General features: G+C 36.1%; 1 protein-coding gene and 1 pseudogene across 5 annotated transcripts in view; one reads left to right on the top strand and one right to left on the bottom strand.

Moving 5' to 3' along the window:
• LOC107660061 (PTB domain-containing engulfment adapter protein 1-like) overlaps positions 1-18,748 on the top strand; it is a 49,334-nt gene extending 30,586 nt beyond the window's left edge. Inside the window, exons 3-13 of one of the 5 annotated variants that reach the window (XM_016449248.1) lie at positions 7,084-7,145; positions 7,856-7,927; positions 8,972-9,070; positions 11,240-11,377; positions 11,465-11,581; positions 12,679-12,774; positions 13,008-13,193; positions 14,454-14,589; positions 14,936-15,030; positions 17,360-17,370; positions 18,173-18,748. In XM_016449248.1, the coding sequence (XP_016304734.1) occupies positions 7,084-7,145; positions 7,856-7,927; positions 8,972-9,070; positions 11,240-11,377; positions 11,465-11,581; positions 12,679-12,774; positions 13,008-13,193; positions 14,454-14,589; positions 14,936-15,030; positions 17,360-17,370; positions 18,173-18,194 (1,034 nt within the window). In that variant the 3' untranslated portion in view covers positions 18,195-18,748. Of the gene's footprint in view, positions 1-7,083; positions 7,146-7,855; positions 7,928-8,971; positions 9,071-11,239; positions 11,378-11,464; positions 11,582-12,678; positions 12,775-13,007; positions 13,194-14,453; positions 14,590-14,935; positions 15,031-17,359; positions 17,471-18,172 lie in introns of those variants that run through there. The other 4 variants (XM_016449247.1, XM_016449245.1, XM_016449246.1 and 1 more) reach the window with 4 other exon arrangements.
• Positions 18,749-19,492: 744 nt separating this feature from the next.
• LOC107660000 (collagen alpha-2(V) chain-like) overlaps positions 19,493-23,196 on the bottom strand; it is a 21,046-nt pseudogene continuing 17,342 nt past the window's right edge.

Below are 23,196 nucleotides of genomic sequence, written 5' to 3'. Positions count from 1 at the left end.
CAGCAATGTACAGCACGACCAGTGTAGTCTGATCACCAAATTAATGATTCTTTTGATCTGTTATTTTTGAGTGAGAACTTTTATTTGTCCGATTCCTTGTCGAACAAATGAACAACAAAGAAATGAATTAATTAATAAAATGTTACAAAATTTTTTATTTTAATTTAGTATTTTTATTTAATATATAGTTAGGGCCAGTTATTTTGTTGAGTTTAGAGTGTCTCTAAAAGTCATTAAAATAGAAAAGTTATGAGAAGCCTTTGTAAACATACCTTTTGAAAGATTTGCATATTGCATATACCAGGGGTGGCGAACATCGGTCCTGGAGAACCGCAGCCCTGCAGAATTTTGCTTCAACCCTAATCAAACATACCTGAACAAGATAATCAAGGTCTGAAGGGTTACTAGAAAGCTACAGGCAGGTAAGTTTTAATTAGGGTTGGAGCTGAACTCTGCAGGGCTGCGGCTCTCTAGGACCAACGTTCGCCACCCCTGGCATATACAGTCATGGCCAAAAGTTTTGGCAGTGACATAAATTTTGTGTTTTGCAAAGTTTGCTGCTTAAGCTGTTGTGGTGTTCATTCACATTGTTTCTAGATTATTGTGTAGAGTGATCAGATGCATTTTAAATAACTGCTAAAAGCTTCATTGGCCAAAAATTTTTACTTTTCACACAAAAACAACAAAACAAATTTCACTGTTTTTTGATTCTGACACAAAATGACCAGCTAACATGAATTGACTAATCATATCAGCAGTACATGTGAAAGTGTGAATCAGTACTAGTCAGGTGAAATAACTATCATACTAATTAGATTTGTAATAAAAGGAGGGAAGAAGCGCTTCCAATCATTTTGTTCTTATTAGCAATGGATACCTACAAAAAAACATGTGCAGCCATCATCGCTTTGCATCAAAATGGCCTCACATGCAAGAAAATTGCTACAAAGAATATTGCACCTGAAAGAACCATTTACCGGATCATCAAGAACTTCAAGGAGAGAGGTTCGACTGCAGTGAAGAAGTCTTCAGGACGTCCCAGATTGTCCAGCAAGCGCCAGGACCGTCTCCTCTTGAGGAGTCAGCTACGGAATCGTGTCACCGTGTATCCAGAGCTTGCTCAGGAATGGCAGCATGTTGGTGTGACAGCATCTACATGCACAGTGAGGCCAAGACTTTTGGACAGCGGCTTGGTGTCAAGAAGGGCAGCAAAGAAGCCACTTCTCTCCAAGAAAAGCGTCAAGGACAGACTGAAATTCTGCAGGAAGTACAAAGATTGGACAGCAGAAGACTGGTGCAAAGTTATTTTCTCTGAAGCTCCCTTCCGACTTTTTGAGACATCTGGAAAATCGATTGTTCAGAGAAGAAAAGGTGAACGCTACCATGAGTCCTGTGACGTGCCAACAGTGAAGCATCCTGAGACCATCCATGTGTGGGGTTGCTTTTCAACCAAGGGAGTGGGCTCTCTCATAATTCTGCCCAAAAACACTGCCAGGAATAAAGAATGGTATCAAAACGTCCTGCAAGAGCGACTTCTTCCAACGATCCATGAGCAATTTGGTGATCTGTGCATTTTCCAGCATGATGGAGCGCCATGTCACAAATCAAGAGTGATAAAGTAGTGGCTCGAAGATCATTACATTGAAATTTTGTATCCGTGGCCAGGCAACTCCCCGAATCTCAGTCCCATAGAGAACCTGTGGTCAGTTCTCAGAAGGCGAGTGGACAAGCAGAATCTCACAAATTGTGATCAACTCCGAGAACTAATAAGGCAAGAATGGATCGCCATCAGTCAGGGTTTGGCCCAGAAGCTAATATCCAGCATGCCAGAGCGAATTGCAGAGATTATGAAGAACAAGGGTCAACACTAAATATTGACTCATTATATATTTTTGGCCAATAAAAGCCTTTAAAACTTTTATGCTTATCATTGTTTTTCAGTATACCATAGAAAAGTGGCAAAATAATCTACAAATACTGAAACAGCAAACTTTGCCAAACAAAATGATTCACTGCCAAAACTTTTGGCCATGACTGTAGTTATGTTTGTCCTGTTCAAATATGTTGATAATCTCATCATTTGGCAGCAGCCTACTGAAGGCAATAAGTATAAAATTAAATATACTTTTTGGATTTTTTCCCCCCAAATATTTCTCTATTAAAAGTACTACAAGAATTGTTAATGGAACCAATAAAGAATTGGAACTGAAAAGAGCAATTGAAATCAGAACCAGAATTTTTTAATTCCTTTTAATTCCTATTTCCATTATAGGAATTCATAATGGGAAATTTGTCAACTGTGCTAGTAAGTTTTGCACAGGCAAGCACTGTCATCTTCTTGAGAAACTGTTCAAATCTAGTTTTGTTTGAAGACATTTGTGCCACCCAAACTATAAGCAGTTGAGTTTTTCCAGTGTCCTCATGACATTACTGCAGCAGGGAATATCTGAGTGCTCGTCCTCTCTGTGTCGAGCATTAATTGGTGTGTAGTACCGTTGAGCTGATCAGAGTTCAGCTGATTAAAGTGTGAGTGTGTGTGTGTACACACCTGCGTGGCGATGAATGCTGAAGAGCCTGTGTTATAAAGGTGTCAAATAAACAGTGAGAGAGCTGTCTCCTCTTTGGCACAGGATTGGACGGCTTGTCAGCTTCATTATATTATTGTTTTTTTTGTCTGCATTGCACTTCTTATACTCTAAGGGCCATCTCTCTTGATCTCCTTCTCCATCCCTTAATCTTTCATTCTGTTTTCCTCTCTTTCTCTCCCACTGTTTTTTTATGTTTCTCTACATTTTAAGGCTGCGCCCTGCTGAGTCAGGTCTACATCACGGCAGCATGCACTGACCATAGAGGTCTCCTTTTACCAATTCATAAACCCACAATGGTTTCAAGGGAGGAAAAAAAAAAAAGAACAATGAGGAACTTTTCATCAACACCTACACAGGCAATAGGAAATAAAGCACAAAATGTCAGTCAACCCAGTAGGAAAAAAAAAATGCTGCTGTCTTATCAGGGTTATCCCACCCTAAATTTAATATAGGCATTCGCAAAGGTCCCTGAAGTACAAAGAGAGCCCCTCAAGGAATCGGTAATAAATAAGCGGCATATAACTTGCAAGTGTCACGTCACGCTGTTGAGGAAGCGCACAGGAGACACGAGTAAAGGAGAACTTTAATCAAGGAAACATAGGAGATAATCCACAATAGGCGCTTGAGCCAACACGTGTAGAGAACGAGTAGATCTGACAAACACAAACTGAACAGACTAGGATTTTTAAACACAGGGCAATCAGGGGAACACAGGTGACATCAATGGAACATAATCAAACTAAACAAGGACAGGAACATGACCAAATAAGGAAACACAGGAAGGACTACGGGGGGCAAAACAGGTCCAAAAGTCTGACAGCGAGGACATGTTACAGCAAAACATGACAAAACCATACCAAACTCATATTATTTCATTTTCTGTTCCAATCTAGCTTCCACGAGTCACAGTACACTAGGTAAGGCAAGTTTATTTATATAGCACATTTCATACACAATCATAATTCAAAGTGCTTTACATAAAATCACATCAATAAAAGCTGAGAATAAACATTTTTAAATGATTAAAATAGTATTTAAAACATATTAAAACTGTTAAGAATAAATAAATAAATAATGAGGATACATAAAATACAGTGCAATCATTCGGGCGTAGCACAGTTCTCATTCAATAAATGTACAGCTAAACAGATGTGTTTTAAGTAGGGATGCACCGATACCACTTTTTCCAGTACTCGCCCGATACCGATACTTTTATTTTTGGTACTTGCCGATACCAATATTTTTATTGCATTTGTAACAAATTTTAAATATTGGGTACAGAAACCAAAAGAGTATGTATAATGTTAGTTGGTTAACTTCATTTATCAAATAGATACAGTCAAACCTAAATTTATTCAGACACCTTCAACATTTCTCACATTATCACAGTTTAGAAAATGGTAATAAAATATGACAAGATCTCAGAGTTTAACTGAGTCAGAACAAATTCAGCTTGATAATGTTAGATAACTTTGATAGAAAGGTATGTAATAGATTACGAATAATGTCCGAGCAAATCATGACTTTTCACTTTACACCTACCTCTGACTAGGCGTAAGATTTAGTGTCAGACGTAGCACTACGCCGAGATGGTGCAACGGGTATAAATTCTACGCACGACTTAAAGCGCATTTTACGTCCAGCCTAGTCTTACAACCGGGTGTACGTCCAGCTGGTGCAACCGGACCCTGATTTCTTCCGGAAGCTGGTTCTAACTACGGGTAGCATAATAGCTAAAAGCGGACACCCTTTGTTTTGAGTGAACCCTTGGTATTTCTAACTGACTTGATCCTAAAGATCTGAGTAGTCTGTTACGTTTATATTCAGTGAGCATATCTGCAATGTATTGAGGTCCTGGAAGCCAGTGTTAGGACCTGAGGACTGGTGTGATATGCTCAAATTTCTGGTTATAGTCAGAATCCTAGAAGCAGCATTCTGTATGAGCTGCAGCTGTCCAATGGTCTTTTTGGGAAGGCCAGTGAGGAGTCCATTACAGTAGTCCACCCTGCTGGTGATAATGGCATGAACAAGTTTCTCCAAGTCTTGACTGGAAACAAAACATCTAATTCTTGCAATGTTTTTTAGATGTTGATATGCTGATTTACTTACTGCTTTGACATGACTACTGAAACTAAGGTCTGACTCCAGAATCACACCAAGAATCCTGACTTGATTTTTTGTTGTTTGACCTTCATCAATGCATTGGCAGAGGAAGTCAATGGGGCTGTAGTCATTAGGCGATAAGGTTAGGTGAATCTGGGTGTCATCTGCATAGCTGTGATAGTGAATTTGGTTTCTTCTCATTATTTTACTCAGTGGGAGCATATGCAGGTTGAACAAGAGTAGCGCAAGAATTGAGCCTTGAGGGACTGCGCATGTCATGGATGTCCACTTAGACTTATAGTCACCTATACTCACATAATAACCCCTTCCCTCTAAGCATGACCTGAACCATTTGAGGACCATCCCAGAAAGCTCGACCCAGATTTCCAGTCTCTCTAGAAGTATATGTTATGATCGACAGTGTCAAATGCAACACTCTAGATCTAGTAGTACCAACACCCCAACCGGTCTCTCTCAACCAGTCTCTCAATAGCAGCAAAAAGAGTGTGTGTGTTGTTCAGGTTGCTGTTTATAAGATTTGAAAAGAATTACGACTCAAATAAGTGAGTGTATTACCACTCTAACCAAGAATTTTCAGACATTTTGATGACATTTACCCTCAAATATCATGATTCCCTTTAATTAAATATATTTTAGATATGTGCAGTGTAAACATCCATTTATATGTTCAGTTTAAACATCCATTTAAAACATCTGGAAAATATTTACTACCTCTTAAAAAAATTGCATCCATTGGTAGAATAAAATAATTTGTGATTTATCTCATAGGGGTGTGATGGTACACTAACAGTTTGGTACCTTGGTTTTTTTTTCTTATCACGTTCCAGTTTTTGGTACAGTGGTGAAAAACTTCGCTGCATTCATTTGGTACACATGCGTGCTGAACTGAAAAACGAACAATTTTGGTACAAAAACGTGTAACGTTACAACCCTATTACCTAATGATTTCTGACCAATATTGAGAAAGAGGTAAAAGAGGTAAATTGTACTTTTTAACTTTCATTTATTACTATGTAATAATTTGGAAAATGTAACCATTTACTACACTATTTTTGGTTTCACTTTATTTTGATGGTCCCTTTAACACATTCTCTTCACTATAAGTAACGTTGCACCTACATGTCTACTAACTCTCATTAGAGTATTAGTAGAGTGTTAGTAGACTGGTAGGGTTAGGGTTAGAATAAGTTGACATGTACTTGCAAAGTTACTTATAGTCAGTAGAATGCCTGTTGGGAGGCCATGACAATAAAGAGTTAGCAGATATTAAGCAAACAGTCTACTAATACTCTGATGAGAGTTAGTAGACATGTAGGTGCAACATTACTTATTGTCAACAGAATGTTCGAAAGGAACCATCAAAATAAAGTGGTACCCTATTTTTTGTAACCTTTTCTGTGGACCCCCTAGTGCGCCCTTGCAGCCGCCGGGGGTCCCTGAATTCCTTGAACAGTTTAAAAACTCCTCAACTAATTAAACAAGATGCACATGGACCTCTACATTTAACACTGACAACCACAAGAACACATTTAATTAAAAGATGAGGTCTGATTAATCACCACATGAAAAGTAATTGAAAGTGACAACAAATGCAACAACAGCGGCATAAATAAAATCAAGAGTAATCAGTTTAATTTATTCATGCCGTGCGTTGCTGTGATCTCAAGTACTGCATCACAGTGTATTATCCTCACATTATACACCTTGCTCAAAAATGCCTAGAAAGAAAAACATGGAAAAGCTTTCTTTGTGTTTTTTAATCTTTGGTGTGCTTACTGTTTAATGTTTAAAGCATTTAAATTGGGGGAGGAAAAGACCTATGTTGATGTTGAGAGTTTTTAAGGGGTCTCTGAGGTAAAGATGCAATGTCGGCTGTGCAGGAGAAGCAATAATCAACTTTAAAGGTTCCAGTGATTGTAATTCCTGTGTAACTAGAGTTCATTTATGGTGCCTCTATGGTGTATTAAAAAGTTTGGGACAACTACAAAAAAAATCTAACAAATGAAAGGTCCAATGACTAAGGCAATCTTTGGACAGCAATGCAGCACAGAAAAGATACACTGTCACGGACTTTTTAATCACATGGAGCAGTATAAACTTAAATGGATGTAAATGATAAATGATCAACTGATAAAAACTGATAAATGATAACTAATAAATAATGTAAATAAGTATTATTAAATATTATTTAATATAAATGCAAAGCCTGCATTAAATTGTGACAGGTTCAGGCAATTTTTAAGTCAGTAACTATAATTTTAATTTAGAAAAATTCCAAGCTTAGATTTATTTAATGTTTGATTGATGGAAAATGTCAGTCATCTGCCATTACACCTACATTCTTTTTCTTTTTCTCTCTTTTTTGATCCAGATAAACCCAGCATGCACACACCTGAAGCCTTGGTGAGAAGTCATGTTGTGTATAATGCAAAGGTAGAGTTTGAGACATATTTCTTATTTGTTCCTGTACTTAGTTCTTTCTGCCTCTACTATATTTACTACACAGTGGGGGGACATATACACACACTCAGGCACCCTGTGGCCAATCCTAAACAGCAAGTGCACAAATGCACACTGCGTACCACTGTGTACACCATTTCTTTGACTTTGGGATGTGAGATGTGTGTGCGTTAAGAGTGTGAGAGATAGCCTGCTTCACTGAAGCTGTTGCTATGATGGATGTAGTGATGTTTAAAGTTGTACTAAATGCACTTGAGTGTGTGTGTGTGTGTGTGTGTGTGTGTGCGCGTTTTTGTTACAAATGAGGACATACATTTGTATAATGACAAAGGTATGACATAGGTATTACAAGGAGAAGGTGACTTTTCAGGATATTACCCCATGTCCCCACTTTTCACAAAAACAAACCTGTGTGTGTGTGTGTGCGTGCGTGCGTGCGTGCATGTGCGTCCGTGCGTGCATGCGTGTGTGTGTGTGTGTGTGTGTGTGTGTGTGAGTGTGGAGTGTTATGAGAGCTCCCAGAACTCCCTTTCTCTGACCTTCATCAGTTTTTATCACCAGCAGCCAGTACAAAATGATACACACACCTATTCTAATCAGCCCAGTCACCAATACATACAAAATACATACATAAAATGTTTTATTTAAGGTTTGTGGTTTGTGTCTACTGTGTGTTCATGTAGTTCCTGGGAATCACAGAAGTGGAGCAGCCCAAAGGGACAGACATGGTCTGTGTGGCCGTCAGGAAGCTGAAGGTAGTGTGTTTACAGCACTCAACTATTCTGAACATTTATGGGCTATAAAATGTGCTCACATTTCTTCTCACCTGTTTATGGGGCAGAAACGGCTGTGATAATTAAATGTAAATATACAGACATTTTAAAAGGCCATGTTCACTTCCAAAGTTCATATAACAGGCTCAAGCTGCATTTCAATTGTATGTGAGTGCCAGTTAACACAAGGCAAAAGCTGGTAGGTAAAACAATAATTTATATCATTATTAATCTGATAAAAATAATGAAATGATTAATAATTGAATAGTGATTCTTAATTTATTCATATCTAATTATTATAAATTAATATTCTGTATTTTATTGTTATATTTTACATGATCATTTGTCTTCAATCATCATTAATACTGTTGCTGATATTAATATTCTAAATACTACACTAACCTGTTTAGAGTTGGTGTACTATTATTTTTTAAGTGACTTGCTTATTATTTTAGCCTAGTGAACAATGAACAAAAAAAATACCATAGACCTACACTGAACGAGGGACCTGAGACATATTTAGGGCCAAGAATATCATAGAGACTTTTAAGTGGGTCTTTTCAGCTGATGAAACACGTAGCAATGCCCTAGCAAATTCAGAGCAAAACCTGGCAACCCTAACATTGGCAAACTCCCTCGCATTTCCTTTAGAAAACGTAAATATCTTTTGGAAACATCTGTGTGTTTATTTAATAACTGAACCAAACAGTCAATACACAGGACTCTGCTTATAACTAAAACTGTTTATGAGACTGAAATAAAGCTGTGACTCATTCACGGTGGGATTTTTAGGGGACAGATTAAGGGCACAATAAAAATGTCCTTTTCCTGGGTGATATTTCTTTCGCCCAATTTATGTTCAGCTTTGGACTTTCTGCAGGTCAGTGCTTTGCTCTGGAGACGTGTTTGAGCACCTCATTTCACCTGATGCTCTACTGCTCTCCAGCAACACCTCCAGCTCTCTCTGCTTTTCCCTTGATAGTATGTATTTGCACAGCATGTGCTGAATCACTTTTGCTTCCTTAGTTTCAAAGGCACATCAAGAAGTCAGAGGGGCAAAAAACTCCTAAAGTGGAGCTTCAGATCTCTATATATGGTGTGAAGATATTGGACCCTAAAACCAAGGTAGGTTTTCTTAAATATAAAAATCGTCAGCATGTTCAGTCACAGGAAGTGCTTTATGAATAAATATAAAACTATATTGTTGATGTGATTCCATGCATTGCAACCCTACTTTAGACTTGAAAAGTCACAGTAATTTATTCATCCCAATGTACTACCCCACTACCATCCTCACACCTGCTCTGACAGAAAAATATAATTTGGCAGAAAATTACATTTGCTATCTTATCTTTCAAACATTTACTGTTTAATGTCATGCCAATTAAGTGCCGTTAGCACAACTGACATAATTATTTCTTTCCAATACTAAAATAATTTAACTAATTCAGCAACTAAAGTAACCAAATAGCAAAATAGCTCTGTCAGGATCTGAAAAGAGAGCCAATGTTTTTGAACAGTAGTTGTTAGAAAAATGCCTGCCTGAAGAATGCCTATTTTCCATTTCAAAAGCAAAGGTGGCAGGTTGTTTAATAGCAGAATCTTCTCACATGAGAAATAGTTTCTGTTGTCATGTGTAACGTGAGATATTGTTGTAGATAAACTCACAGTATCTGCACAAGCACAGGAAATCAGTAATAACCAAGGGCGATTGCTTATGGGCATGTAATTCTCAGTGGGGAAAGACTAACACTAAGTGAATTTGCAATTGTGCAATATCCCTCATTAGACTTCAGCGAGTTTGTTGTGCTGTAACGCTTGTCAGTTTGAATGAGTGAGAAGACGCACAGTGCGAATGTATAAATCGCATCAGCAGTAAAACAAACACTTTTCCATCAATATACTGTATAAATCATCATTTACAATTCAGTAATGAATTTACAATTCATAAACCTATAAACTTGTCCGTTTCAAATGCACACTGTGTTTGTCCATATCAAAGGTTTTTTTTTATTGGATGTTAATTTAAAAAACATTTTTTATTTTAAATTAATAAAATATTAATTATTTCTCACAAATTAAACACTAAATGGATATCAGGAATCAGTCATTGAGAACTATGTATAACAAACTTGATTGTCATGAAATATAATTTATAGATGAGGGATCACACTTATATCCAAGTGGAAATAAATGTACTAGGCCAGTGTGAATACTATAACCAGTTAATATAGTCATAAGCTTCACTGACGGTGCTGAGGGATATAATATATCCCCATCAGATCTTGAAACTGCTCAATTCAGCATCTACACTTGTCAAACAGGGGTTTCATTTTGTTTGTGTGCATAAAATGGGTAGCAGTCTTGGAATGCGTTATTTTGAATGTTTTGATGAAAGCTTGTTGAGGCTGTTATCATGTTCTTGTGCACAGAACTACATACAGACAAATGCTCCAGTCTATTGCTGTTCATTTCAGTGAAATCACAAATGAAAATGCATGCGTCCCCGCTTTTGATATACATACACTGACAAGCATCTGCAATTATGCATTATTAAAAGAATAGTTCACCCAAAAATGTCAGTTTGCTGAAAAATTTACTCATCCTCAGGCTATTCAAAATGTGTGCGAGTTTGTTTCTTCATTGGAACAGATTTGGAGTAATTTAGCATTAAATGGCAGTCTTATCAGCTGTTTGGACTCTAATTCTGACGGCACCCATTCACTGCAGAGGTTCAATTGGTGAGAAAATTGTTATGGTAAATTTCTCCAAATCTGTTATGATGAAGGAACAAACTCATCTACATCTTGGATAGCCTGTGGGTGAGTATATTTTCAGCAATTTTTCATTTTTGGGTGAACCATTCCTTTAAAACAACATGTTATTTTAGATTTTATTAAATGAATTGGTCAGCAAGAATTATTGTGGCCTCAAGTTTCTATGTAATTAGTTCATAACAATTCTCGCTCCCCAATCCTTTCCAATTTTTAAAACAATATAACTAAGCACCTCTTATGCATGTAAAATGCATGTAAAGGCTCATGCCAAAAATTTTATAAATTTTTTCATATTAATTTTGGAGAAACTTCTGAAAAAAGTTCATAAACATAATTGTTGAAACATAAATGAGAACACAGTTTAATTCTCCCGAGCTATAAAGAGACTTAAAAATATAAACCTCTGAGCAATACAATTTTCCTCCAGGCTGTTTTCGATTTGTTGCTTTTTGCTTCAAAATAGGTCAGTCATACCAGTGAGCTTTTCATCTTAGTTCAACTCTCCTTCCTGTTGCAGGAGATGCAGCATAACTGCCAACTTCACAGAATGTCCTTCTGTGCAGACGACAAAACTGATAAAAGGATCTTCACCTTTATCTGCACAGAACCCGAGACGAAGAAACACCTGTGTTACGTGTTTGACAGTGAAAAATGTGTAAGTAAATAAGCTTGTAATATCTAAAGTTACATAGACAGAAACCTGGTTTGCTTAATGATTGCAATGTGTGCAAATCTCACCCAGGCGGAGGAGATCACTCTTGCTATTGGACAAGCCTTTGATCTCGCCTACAAAAAGTTCCTAGAGTCTGGTGGAAAAGATGTAGAGACGAGAAAACAGATTGGAAACCTTCAGAAACGAGTAAGATTATGTTCTTGGAATTTTGCTCACATGTTCGAGATGTAGATATACATTCCCAGAATACATTTTCACTCAAACACACTCATACCTGGGGGATTCTTCAACTATGGGCACTTTTGGCCATGTGGAATTTTAGAAAATAACTTTCTTTTACCCACACTAAACATACTTTTAACTATTTTTTCAGTCTGTCCACTAACAGTGTCCAACAGTGTGTATACTTATTTAAAAAGTGGCAAAAGTAAATCATGAAAGCATAGTTTCCATAAAAAGTTTCCAAGACTGTTTTAATATCATCTTCAAGTTAAAAGCTGTTAGTTTTTATAAAAATCGGCCCCTGAGACATAAAAGTGCCTGAAGTTGTAGAAACACCCATCAGTTTGAGAGTTGATTCTTGGAAATATGTCAACAAACAACAACATGGAGGAAAGCTTGCGGTTGTTTTTGAATGATTTGTATAGAACTGAGAAAAAAATAAGCAAAATAGTGGAAAATATGGATGTGACAGTGCTTGGGGAGATATGGGGAGCAAACATTTTGTAGACTGGTGCACACAAGGGAAGAAACTTATTATTTGGGTTGTTGTCAATAAATAGTTTTCATCAAAGATTCAATATTGCATACTACAAACTTTGATAATGTCAATCTGTGAATCCGCACGGCATTAGTGAATACTGAAAATATAAAAAGCACAGCTTACATGTGCAACAGGCCCATATCAACAATTATTACTATAAATATTCTACAAACTTTGCTTTGCTTAGCTTTTAATCTTTTTGACCGCTGTGCAGAAAAATCAGATATTTAGCTCTCCCCAGTGATTTAGCTGATTCCAGTGTAAATACATTTACTGTATGCCACATTACAATGTCTGCATAAATGTTCCTTTTCATTATTTATACTGTATGGTGCTTAAAATGCCGCTTCCTTTGAAATGTAAATACGAGTATAGATGTAACCAGAATTTCACTGGCTCATAATCTCGTGAGCAGGCTGCGGGGGCATCCTGTATCCCAAAAACGTATGCAAAATGTTTTCATGTGATTGACAAATGAAAATGTGAATCTTTTTGTGCAATGTGCTTATGTTAATTGAAGATTCAGGATTTGGAGATGGAAAACTCAAAACTGAAGAAGAAGCTTAAGGAGCTGGAGGATCAGCTGATGGATTCTCGCTGCTCACCAGAACGTTCAGTAGGAAATGAGACTTGCTTATCATTCCAGTCAAATGCTGCTGTTTCCTGCCAATCTCAATGATTCTGCTCTCTTTCAGTTCATCAAAATGTTTTTGTTTTTCTCTTTTATCTACCCCGCCATTTGTTTTTCCCCTTTTCTCCATTCCAATCTGTCTCTCTCACTCCCCAACCCCCAGTGCCCTTTTTCAGCACCTGCATGTTAATGTCTCTAATGAGCCGTGCATTTTGCAGAAGCCGTCTGCCTTGTCCTGGTGTGGTGATGATGTCACATCACTGTCCAGCCTAGAGATCTCCTCTGTCACTCTAACGCCTGTCAGCTCACCCGATTCCAGCCAATCAGCAAGCTTGCTCACCCAGCCTCCTGCTAAGCCCACCCACTCACAGCCCACAAGTGGTTGCATCGTGCCACAACCTCGTGTAAATGTCCCGTACATAAAAAAACAACACAGAGCACTTTGCATGTGATTCAATTACAATTTTTCATACTTAAAGGGATAGTTCACCCCAAAAAAATTCTGTTGTCATTAACTCACCCTGATGTGTTTCCCAACCTGAATGGCCTTTTTCTTCCATGAAACAAAAAAGTTTTTCATAGTACACTTTTCTGTACTATGACAGTAAATGAGAAAAATAAGCACCGTAAAAGTGCTCCATATGATTCATGCAATATATAATTTAGTCTTCTGAAACTATATGATATCTCTGTTCAGAACAAACCATGTGTGAACTATTGTCTAGCTAGTGGGTCTCAAATTTTTTTGGTGACACCTCCTTTTGAAAGTTGAAAACTTTGGCAGCCCCATCCTATATTCAAAAATGTAAAAAAAAAATACAATTATTCATTTAACATATTAAAATGACATATTAAGTAAATGAATAAGTAATACTGCTTTGCAGGAGCAATATGAAAGGAATAGTTGGACTAAAATAATAATTTTAATAAATCTAGACATTTACTCACTTTTATATTTCTCCAATCCCATATTAAGTTTTCATTTGTGAAACACAATAAACACAAAATTTGTGAAACACAAAAGTACAATAAAAGTAGTCAATACGTGTGCATTATTCCAAGTCTTCGTTTCAAGTTAATTCAATAACAGATCGTTATTGAAGTCAAAATGGTTTCTTTACCCATTTAATTCTGGCAACTCAGTGAACGCCATACTTATAGGGATAATTCACCCAAAAAATGAAAATTCTGTCATTTACTCAACTTCCATTTGTTCCAAACCTGTATGAGTTTCTTTCTTCTTTTGAGCACAAAAGATATTCTGAAGAATGTTGTATGGAGTAACCAAACAGCTGACAGAAGCCATTGATGTCCATGGTATTTTTACCATACTATGGAAGTCAATGGTTACGTCAACTGTTTGGTTTAAATGATAACAGGTGAACTAAGAGAAGTAGAAGAAGAAACTCACACAAATCGCATTGGTTCTCACATCAGTGCGGTAAATCTGAAAGGTGAAGGGTAACCAGATTTAATAGCTAGGCAAGTCTCCACACTTTTTGAGAACCACTGCTTCAACCTTGTTCTTACTAAAAGCAAAAAAACTAAAAAAACGTTGATAAAATGAATACATTTAATTGAATTTACAGTTAAATGCTTATCATACAGTTGGGCTGGTTTTGATGCCTTTAACACACATATTACTCTTATATCCATGTTATTAGGCTGGAAGCATACAAGCTAGAGTGACCTCTACTGACATATTTGATATGGTTCCATTCACCCCCGAATCTCCAATAACAAGACGGCTGAACTGTAACGGCATCTCATCTCTATACCTGCCTTCAAAAAAAGACAGAGGTGGGGGCTCCTTACGTCTGCTGTCTCACTTAGATGAATGTGTTACTTTTGCAAGCACCTGAAGGCAAAATCCATCATTGCTAATGTAATATGCTTCTCCATAAGAGGGTCCATTTGATTTGGAACCAAATGAAGCCAGAGTATAGATGTTGAATGGAGAATTTTACTGATAGATTGTTGTTGTTGTTTTTTGTTTTTTTTGTATGTATACATTAATTATATATTCATTTATATTTGTATATATAAATATAATTTTTGCAAGTGGTGCTCCATGAGCTATTGCACATTCAATACAAGTGTCTGCTAAATGACAAATGATTTACTAGTTTGTCTGGTTGTGCTGTAGATATAGACCTGTTTGGAGCTGAACCATTTGATCCGTTCATTTGTGGACCTGCTGTCTTCACCCCAGACATCCAGTCCAAATTGGATGAGATGCAGGTGAGCATGTTTAGTCTTTTATGTTTTTTTTTTTTTTTTAATCTTTCATTTAGATTGAAATTCCGTTCAATATGATAATTGTTTTCATGTTATGGCATATAACGGAGAAATGGCTGATAATAAAATAAAAAAAAATATTGACAGATAATCGATATGGTAATAATATATTACGCATCCCTATTTTTATTCTGTTAAAGCTTTTTTATTTTTATAGGTAATGTCCAATACAGTTTTTCACCATATATAGTAGGGGAATTTACCGTTAACCATTTAACAGGTTTTTACTGTAGCATTTTTACAGTCTTTTACCGATAAATTCACGGTCATTTTTTACAGTATACCATGCTAGTACTAAACATTATAGGATTGAAGCACAATCTTTATTACAACTGTACCATGGTACTTATATGTATCATAAAGTTTTAATTTAGTCTTTGACGCAATGTGCAATTTGTATACAGTGGGTATAGAAAAGAATCACCCCCCCCCCTTTAAAATAATCACATTTTGTTGCTTTGCAGCTCGAAATAAAGATGGATACAGTTTTTGTTTTATCCAGCTGTATTTACTCAGTGCAACTTATAACACCCAACATGTAAGATATAACACCAACATGTCAGGAATAAAAAACAAAACAGAATCACTGAGTTGGAAAAAGGATCATCCCCTTGTCTCCACCTTTTGCTTTAATTACAGCCTTTAGTCTGTTGGGAAATGTCTTCACTAACTTTGCAATATTTGCCCACTCTTCTTTGCAGAACTGCTCAAGTTCAGTTAAATTTGATGGTGATCATTTGTGGACTGCATTCTTCAAGTCATTCCACAGATTTTCAATGGGGTTTAAGTCTGGGCTCTCATTAGGCCATGCAAGGACATTCACCTTGTTATAGCCGTTTATTTGTGATGATTTACATTTTTATTATTATAATTTGTATTATGTGTATGTTCATAGTTGTATTCATTAATTGTTTTGTTTGAGTATTGTCCACCTGTCTGGTTTTAGCGACGTATGCATCACCATATAGGGGCGGGTAATAGGAAGTTGGGATAGATTGTGTTTGGATATTGGGCATAGTGGTAGCTAACAGTTTTTTGACCACTTTGTTATTTTGGCTTGATTTTTCATTTGTTGGAAATAAGAACTGAATCTAGAAATGCTTTTGAAACAAAACAATAGCGTTTAAGAAACGAAATCAAAAATTGAAAGGAAGTTTGGAATGGAGTGCGTGTAAAATAACCGCTGTTCCCCGAATCCACGGCCTAATTCAAGAGGCAGACACACACCTTTTCCTGCTTCAACCACTGTGTGCTTAGTTTTGCTGTGTGCTTTGGGTCATTGTCATTGGCGGAGGGCAGCAGATCTCTTGGTAGCCTCTCTGACCAGTTTCCTCCTGGCTCTTTCCTCCAGTTTGAAGCGATGTCCTGATCCAGGGAGGGTCTGTTGTACCAAATACCTTCCACTTCTTAATAATCTAGGCATTGATAAAGCCTTTGAATTTTTTTTGGTATCCATCTCCTGACTTGTGCCTGTGCACAACTTTATCCCAAAGATCTTTTGACAGTGCCTTGCCACCCATAGTTGATTGTTTGCTTCAGTTGCACTACCAAGGACTGAAATGCTCCAGGAAAGCTCTTTTCATGCTGAGCTGATCAAAATGACCACAGCTGATCACAGTTGAAAGTCAAATGGCTTTGTGTGCCTTTGTGTAAACCTGATAGAGTTTACAAGTAATTTTTAGGAGGGAGATGATCCTTTTTCTAACTCAGTGATTCTGTTTTTTTATTTTTTTCAGACATGTTGGTGTTATATCTTTCACATGGATGTTATAAGATGCACTGAGTAAATACAGCTGGAAAGCAACAAACTGATTATTTTAAAGGGGGGTGATTATTTTCTATACTCACTGTATCTCCAAATTTGAATGCTAAAAATGTTTGTGTAAATAATTTTGAACCTGTTGCTCACATGCTTTGAAGTAGGATTATGACAGAATTCTTGATATAGGAAAGACAAATGCTCTCAGAAATGTGTCATAAACATAGAAACAGCAGAAGCAGCCGACATGATTGGCCGACAATATTATTAGATCAAAGGATGTAGTATTTGGCTGGCAGCATTCACCCCACTGTATTAGACTGTTTTTAATTCTGATTTCATTAATCCAGAGGATTATGGAAGTTTCCGTTTCTGAGGACATCATACCTGTTATGAGATTATTAGACTCAATAAGTGTCATTTGCACTTCTGTGTCTGTAAACCCTGTAATCCTGAATAATTAAATTATCTTCATCTCTCCTTTCACCTTGAATGCCACCCCCAACCTCTCAGAGGCAGAGATGGTTTGTACATGTTCATTTGAGATTGATCCTCACAATGTATCCTCTAGTGTTTTGATATGGTCTTACAAGATATATGTTTCGATTTACAAGCATGACACGTGTCGTCTATTTTTTTGGTTTTTATTGTATGTCTTAATATATTAGGCCAACTTTTTTTTTTTTTATATATATATTTTCTGCACCTTTCTTTGTGAAAAAGTATATTCATCAGAGTCAAACGGCATTGAAGAACTAAGAAATGACAAGTGTTTAGATTCTGTGTGGTGCTGGTTATTGTATGCATGCTGTCTCAGTGTTTTTTCAGACTAAAAAACTTTTTACACACACATATTACCAGTACTGTGCAGCTGCATGTAGTTTCATCCCTAAGCCTATTTTGCATTGCGCATGCAGAAAAAAAAAGAAAGCATTGAAATGCACTATCCAGTTAAAATGAGCACTCATAGAGTCTCATTCTTATTGGCTGCATGTATTGCGACTGCATTCATGAAAGTCAACATTTCAGAACCACAGATGCAGAAGAACAGCTTTCTTAGGCTATCGAGTGTGAAACAAAATAAAAAATGCTGCTGGAGTTACACTGCAGTGCTGATGTAAAACAGACTTTACTGTAGTTTTTACAAATTTTAAGAAAATCTTAAATGTAAATAAACTGCTGATCTGTTATGCATTACGATAATGTTTGCTGTAATGTTAATAATGAAAGTTATTATATAGTGTTATCTAAAGCTCAATTTAGCTTTGTCATTGACCTTGTTGTGTGTTTATATTGAGCTCACAGTTTCGTTTATATTTCGCTTAGGAGGGGTTCCAAATGGGACTGACTCTAGAGGGGACGGTGTTTTCTCTGGATCAGGTGGACAGCCGATGCTGATTTTGAAAAGACACTTTTATATATGCTTTTTGTATATGTATATGAATTTGTATATATTCTTGACCACAAAACTCTCACATATTAAATATTTGATTTTGAAATGAATTTGAAAGAAATGTCGCAGGAGCCTCAAAAATGTCTATAGAGGTCATTTCTATTTTTATAAGATAAAATCAGCATTTCAGATTGTAAATACTATTTATGATTTGTGTATTTTAACTTCTTAATCTTGTAACAGAAACTGTTGAAAAAGTGAGAGAAACAAAATGTGTTCTAGCCCTTTCTAGAAATTTTCTAGAGTTTTGACCAAATTTAGACTGTTTAAATTCAAAGGCGCATTCATTCATGGCCAAAAGTTGTTTAGAATATTTTATACCGAGCAAGATCACTGCTGAGGTTTATATCACTGCTGAGCTTCAGATCCTTTTTACTTCCATTGGTGGCTGTTTTAATATTTGTTAAATGTGTCTCACTTGCTCTTTGATGTGAATAAATGAAAACTGATAGCACACTATATTAGCCTTGTGCTCTTTTTTTTTAACAACCACAAACAGTAACTCTACCAATAGAAAACAGTTCTTGTTTTCAGACATTTATTCATGGCAAAAATCAATGGAGGTCTGTTGAAAAGGAATTCAAATGTTTAATTTGGTATTCATTACAAACAATTGACCCCCTCTGGATAAAGAGTTTCTTTGTCATGTATTATGGGCTAATGAGCCTTTTAATAAGACCAGCATTGGTTTATGTGAGAGTTCTCATTAATAGTAAAGTATAAATAAAACAGTCGTTATCGGTCTTGGGAAGAGAACTGCTGGGGAATTGAATGCAGATGTGCTGTCCTGAATAATTATCCCACTTTAATACAATACAAACAAACTCATCTCTCTACTCTCTATACTTGACCTTCAAAATCCACTTGAAATGATTGTATGTAGTTTTGTAGATGTTGTTCACCCTTAAATCGCAGATTAGACAGGCAAGGCACAGTCAAATTTGTAAAACATGACTTTTTGAATTAATTTAAATGAATGTTTTCACACATTTTTAATAACACCTGGCGTATAACATAAATTAAAGGGTCCATAGTCTCTAATGCACTCATACACCACAGGTTAGTGGAAACCATCATGAATAATCATGAAATAAAGGTCAGAAATTCCTCAAGGTATTTACAGACGGTGTTCACAATAAATACTGTATTGGCTGAATGCTCAAGTCCAAATGATGATGCTTTTATCCTTGGCTTCATGAGAAGCACACATGGCCGATATCAATGCCAAACTCCTGATCTTTCCCACCTACATGCACTAGAGCCAAGTCCACAATGGGCAACCATGAAAGTGTTTGTGTGCTGTACTCAAAGACAGTCCTGCCCCATTCACCATTGGGTTTCTGGAGGGAAGAACAAAGAGGAAGAATACTAGTGAGGTCATTTTTCATTGGTAGCATTTTTGCATAATTGAAAACACTTAGATTGTTATTCTTGACATTGTCATCAGCGTTGGGGACTAACTAACTCAAGGACCGTTCACACTGATTCAAATTATGCAATTTGAAGCAAAATGACCACAAGTCATTCAATGAGATGAGATGAGTGATTAGCAGAGCAAATGTGACGACTTTATGCAAATGCAGATAGAAGTAATGCGGAAACTACCAGTAAAAATGTAGACAGTTATCTGATACAATTTGATACTTGAGTCATGTAGGAACACCTACTAGCACCGAACAGCACAAATGTAATTGTTTTTAGTGTGAACGTAAATAGTAGTCAAGTCAAGTCAAGTCACCTTTATTTATATAGCGCTTTTAACAATACAGATTGTGTCAAAGCAACTGAACAGCATTAATTAGGAAAATAGTGTGTCAATAATGCAAAATGACAATAGTAAACACTAATTTTTCAGTTAAAGACAGTTCATCATTGAATTCAGTGATGTCAACATCCAGCTCAGTTTAAATAGTATCTTTGCAATCAAGTCAACGGTATCGCTGGAAATGAAGTGTCCCCAACTAAGCAAGCCAGAGGCGACAGCGGCAAGGAACCAAAACTCCATCGGTGACAGAATGGAGAAAAAACCTTGGGAGAAACCAGGCTCAGTCGGGCTCAATGTTATTAATAATAACATTTACAGGAACAGCTACAGTACATTGTTCATTTAAATTGGTTGTATTCATTTAGTAAATTTATTTAGTAATGTACAATACCAGTCAAATGTTTGGAATAATTAAGATTTTTTACATTTATTTATTTTATTTTATTTTTTTGAATGAAGTGTCTTATTTCTTATAGAAATCTTTTGCAACATACTTGTCTTTACTGTCACTTTTGATCATTTTAATGTGTCGGCTGGATAAAAGTATATGTTTTCCTTTAAAAAGAAAAAATCTAACTTACCACAAACTTTTAAAAAAAATCAGCATATTACAATTATTTCTGAAGGATCATGTGACACTGAATGGCTCTCAAATTGCAAATTAAGCTTTGCCATCACAGGAATAGATTACATTTTAAAATCAAACAAAATCGAAAAGTTATTTTAAATGGTATTTTATTTTATTTTTATGGATGTATGTATTTTTTGATTTATTTATCAATTGTACTACTTTTACTGTATTTTTGATCAAGCACATACCTCCTTGGTGGGCAAAAGAGACTTCTTTCAAAATATTAAAAAGTCTTAATTATTCCAAACTTTATTAATAAAAATAAGTTATATCAAAATACATATTTAAAACATTGCCTTAAAAAGTTTCACGGTTGTGTAGCTAAACTACTTTTTAAAGGTTAAAGGTTTAATTACTTGAATATATATGATTAGCTTTTGGTCTAACAATCTACAATTTGCAAAGTAGCTTCCCCAATGCTGATTTTCATTTTATGTAAATAATAAATGTTGTCAAACGATATAAAGTAAAAAATCTGAACGTACAGAGCAGCCGTCCTCTAAGACTGTGTATTTCAGACGGTTGCTGCTATATGCCTTTATGTCCTGTCCATCAGAAGCCTTTAGGACTAAAGCCTTCTTCAGATTGCTGTTCTTCTCATCTTTATAGGCCACAATGTTTTTGCAGTGATACGTGACGATCTGTGCTGCTTCCTTTGACGGCAGATGGAGAAATATCAACTGGACGGATACAGCATTAGCTGGTGCCGCTTTGTTTCCATAGGTGAACTGAAGAGGAGTAATAAAAGGTCAGGGTATACAGTAAATTTAACTGCACACTGTAGTTGCACAATGAGACATGCTTTTAGTGTCCTATACAGGGCAAAATTTGTAACTTTATTTATTCGTAATTTCCTTTTTTGATTTAAATTGAAATGGTCATCATTGTAATCATATTAACCTTAGTCCCCCGGTTCACGATTGCTCCAAACCAGACAGGTTTTGGTATGCTGGAGCGTGAACTCCACCAGTTCTTTCGTGGAATACTGGCAGGGTTGGCAGGTATACATGTCTTCCCCATTTCCATGTTACAGTACACTTGGATGGCGTCTCTAGGGCTGCCCTCATTTGGGTCTATCCAGTATTCACCTGTGATACATTGGGAAAAGAAGTCATACTTGATATACCTGACATATACACTGGCATAAAAAATGATTTTTTTTTTATATCATGTATCTCACACTAGATTCTGACTCTCGTGTGGTTTTTCTCTACATATGGATTTTGAATATTGGTAACTAAATCTTTGGTGTGGGCTAATCCAAGTGATCTGGATCATTATCCAGGTTTATTTTCAGCTCACCGTCAGATGACTGCCCATCAGTTTCCTAATATGGTACAAGCATGCTCACTGTGAGATGCTGTGTTTGTTTTATGCCTGACATAATGGGACTTTGCTTTAACTTGTCTGTTCATATATGAATTCTCCTGAAAAGTTGGGAATCATGCAGGTAATTCCTGTCAGATACAACATAACCTTTTTATATTGGTTAGCTGTGGTTTATGTCTTTCTACCCTCCAATTAAGGCCATTCTTGTTTATTTCTGCTTAGGAACACTGTGTTTAATGCGCTGACTCTAATTATCTCTGTAAATTTTGTTGAAAGGGCAGGACATTACTTTCTCACACAATGCCTGCTGGTGTTCCATAGCTGTTAATTACATAAATTAGATGTTAAAAAAGGTGTTTCTACAGCTAGATTGTGGTTAAAGGCCTGTAACAATCAGTTCCAATATTTTTTTTCATGATATTGCTCACACACACAGACGTAAAGGTTTAAAAAAGGTTTAAATAAAAACCTTCTGCAAACCACAAAGTGGTTTGCAGAAAATCTGAGAAAAATTGTTAATAACTAAAATGTTTATTACCATAAGGTTTTCTCATGTTATTCCAAACCCATCTGATCTTTTTCCTTTTGTGTAACACAGAAGTAGTTATTGGCTCTTTTTCTTATAATACAAGTGTTTTGGGAACAGGGACTCTAAAAATGGTAAAAAAAAAATTAAAAAAAAGCCACCATATAGTTATACAACTTTTCCAGTCAAATATCTAAACATCCATAGAACAGAATTAATTTGCTTGAGATGGAAAATTGCATATCGTATTAAAAGTTTTCAGGGAATGTATTTTGAAATAAACTATTTTGTCTTTTTTTTTTCTTTTTTTTTCCATTTAAATTTAGGCTTACACTTAAAACCAATTAAACAAATCTGCCAGTGCAGATTCTCTAAACAGAACACTTGATATCTTATGCAGTTTTTCATTGCTTATCAGGTAGAATTATCTTATTTTAAGAAAGTTTGGGCTACTGCAAAACATGACGAATAACTTATTTTTGCATTTTGTTATATTACAAGCATTCTGAAGCCATACAAGAGCTTGGAACAGACCGAAATTTAAATCATTAATCTCCATAGCTCATTGAAATACAGCATGCATCGTGTCAGGTTTTACTTTTTTTTTTTTTTTTTTTTTACAAAATTAAGTCATTTGGGTTTGGAA

Source organism: Sinocyclocheilus anshuiensis, unplaced genomic scaffold, assembly GCF_001515605.1.
Source record: "Sinocyclocheilus anshuiensis isolate Anshui unplaced genomic scaffold, SAMN03320099.WGS_v1.1 scaffold55, whole genome shotgun sequence".
NCBI lineage: Eukaryota > Metazoa > Chordata > Actinopteri > Cypriniformes > Cyprinidae > Sinocyclocheilus > Sinocyclocheilus anshuiensis.
This window is presented reverse-complemented; position numbering and strand designations above follow the sequence as displayed.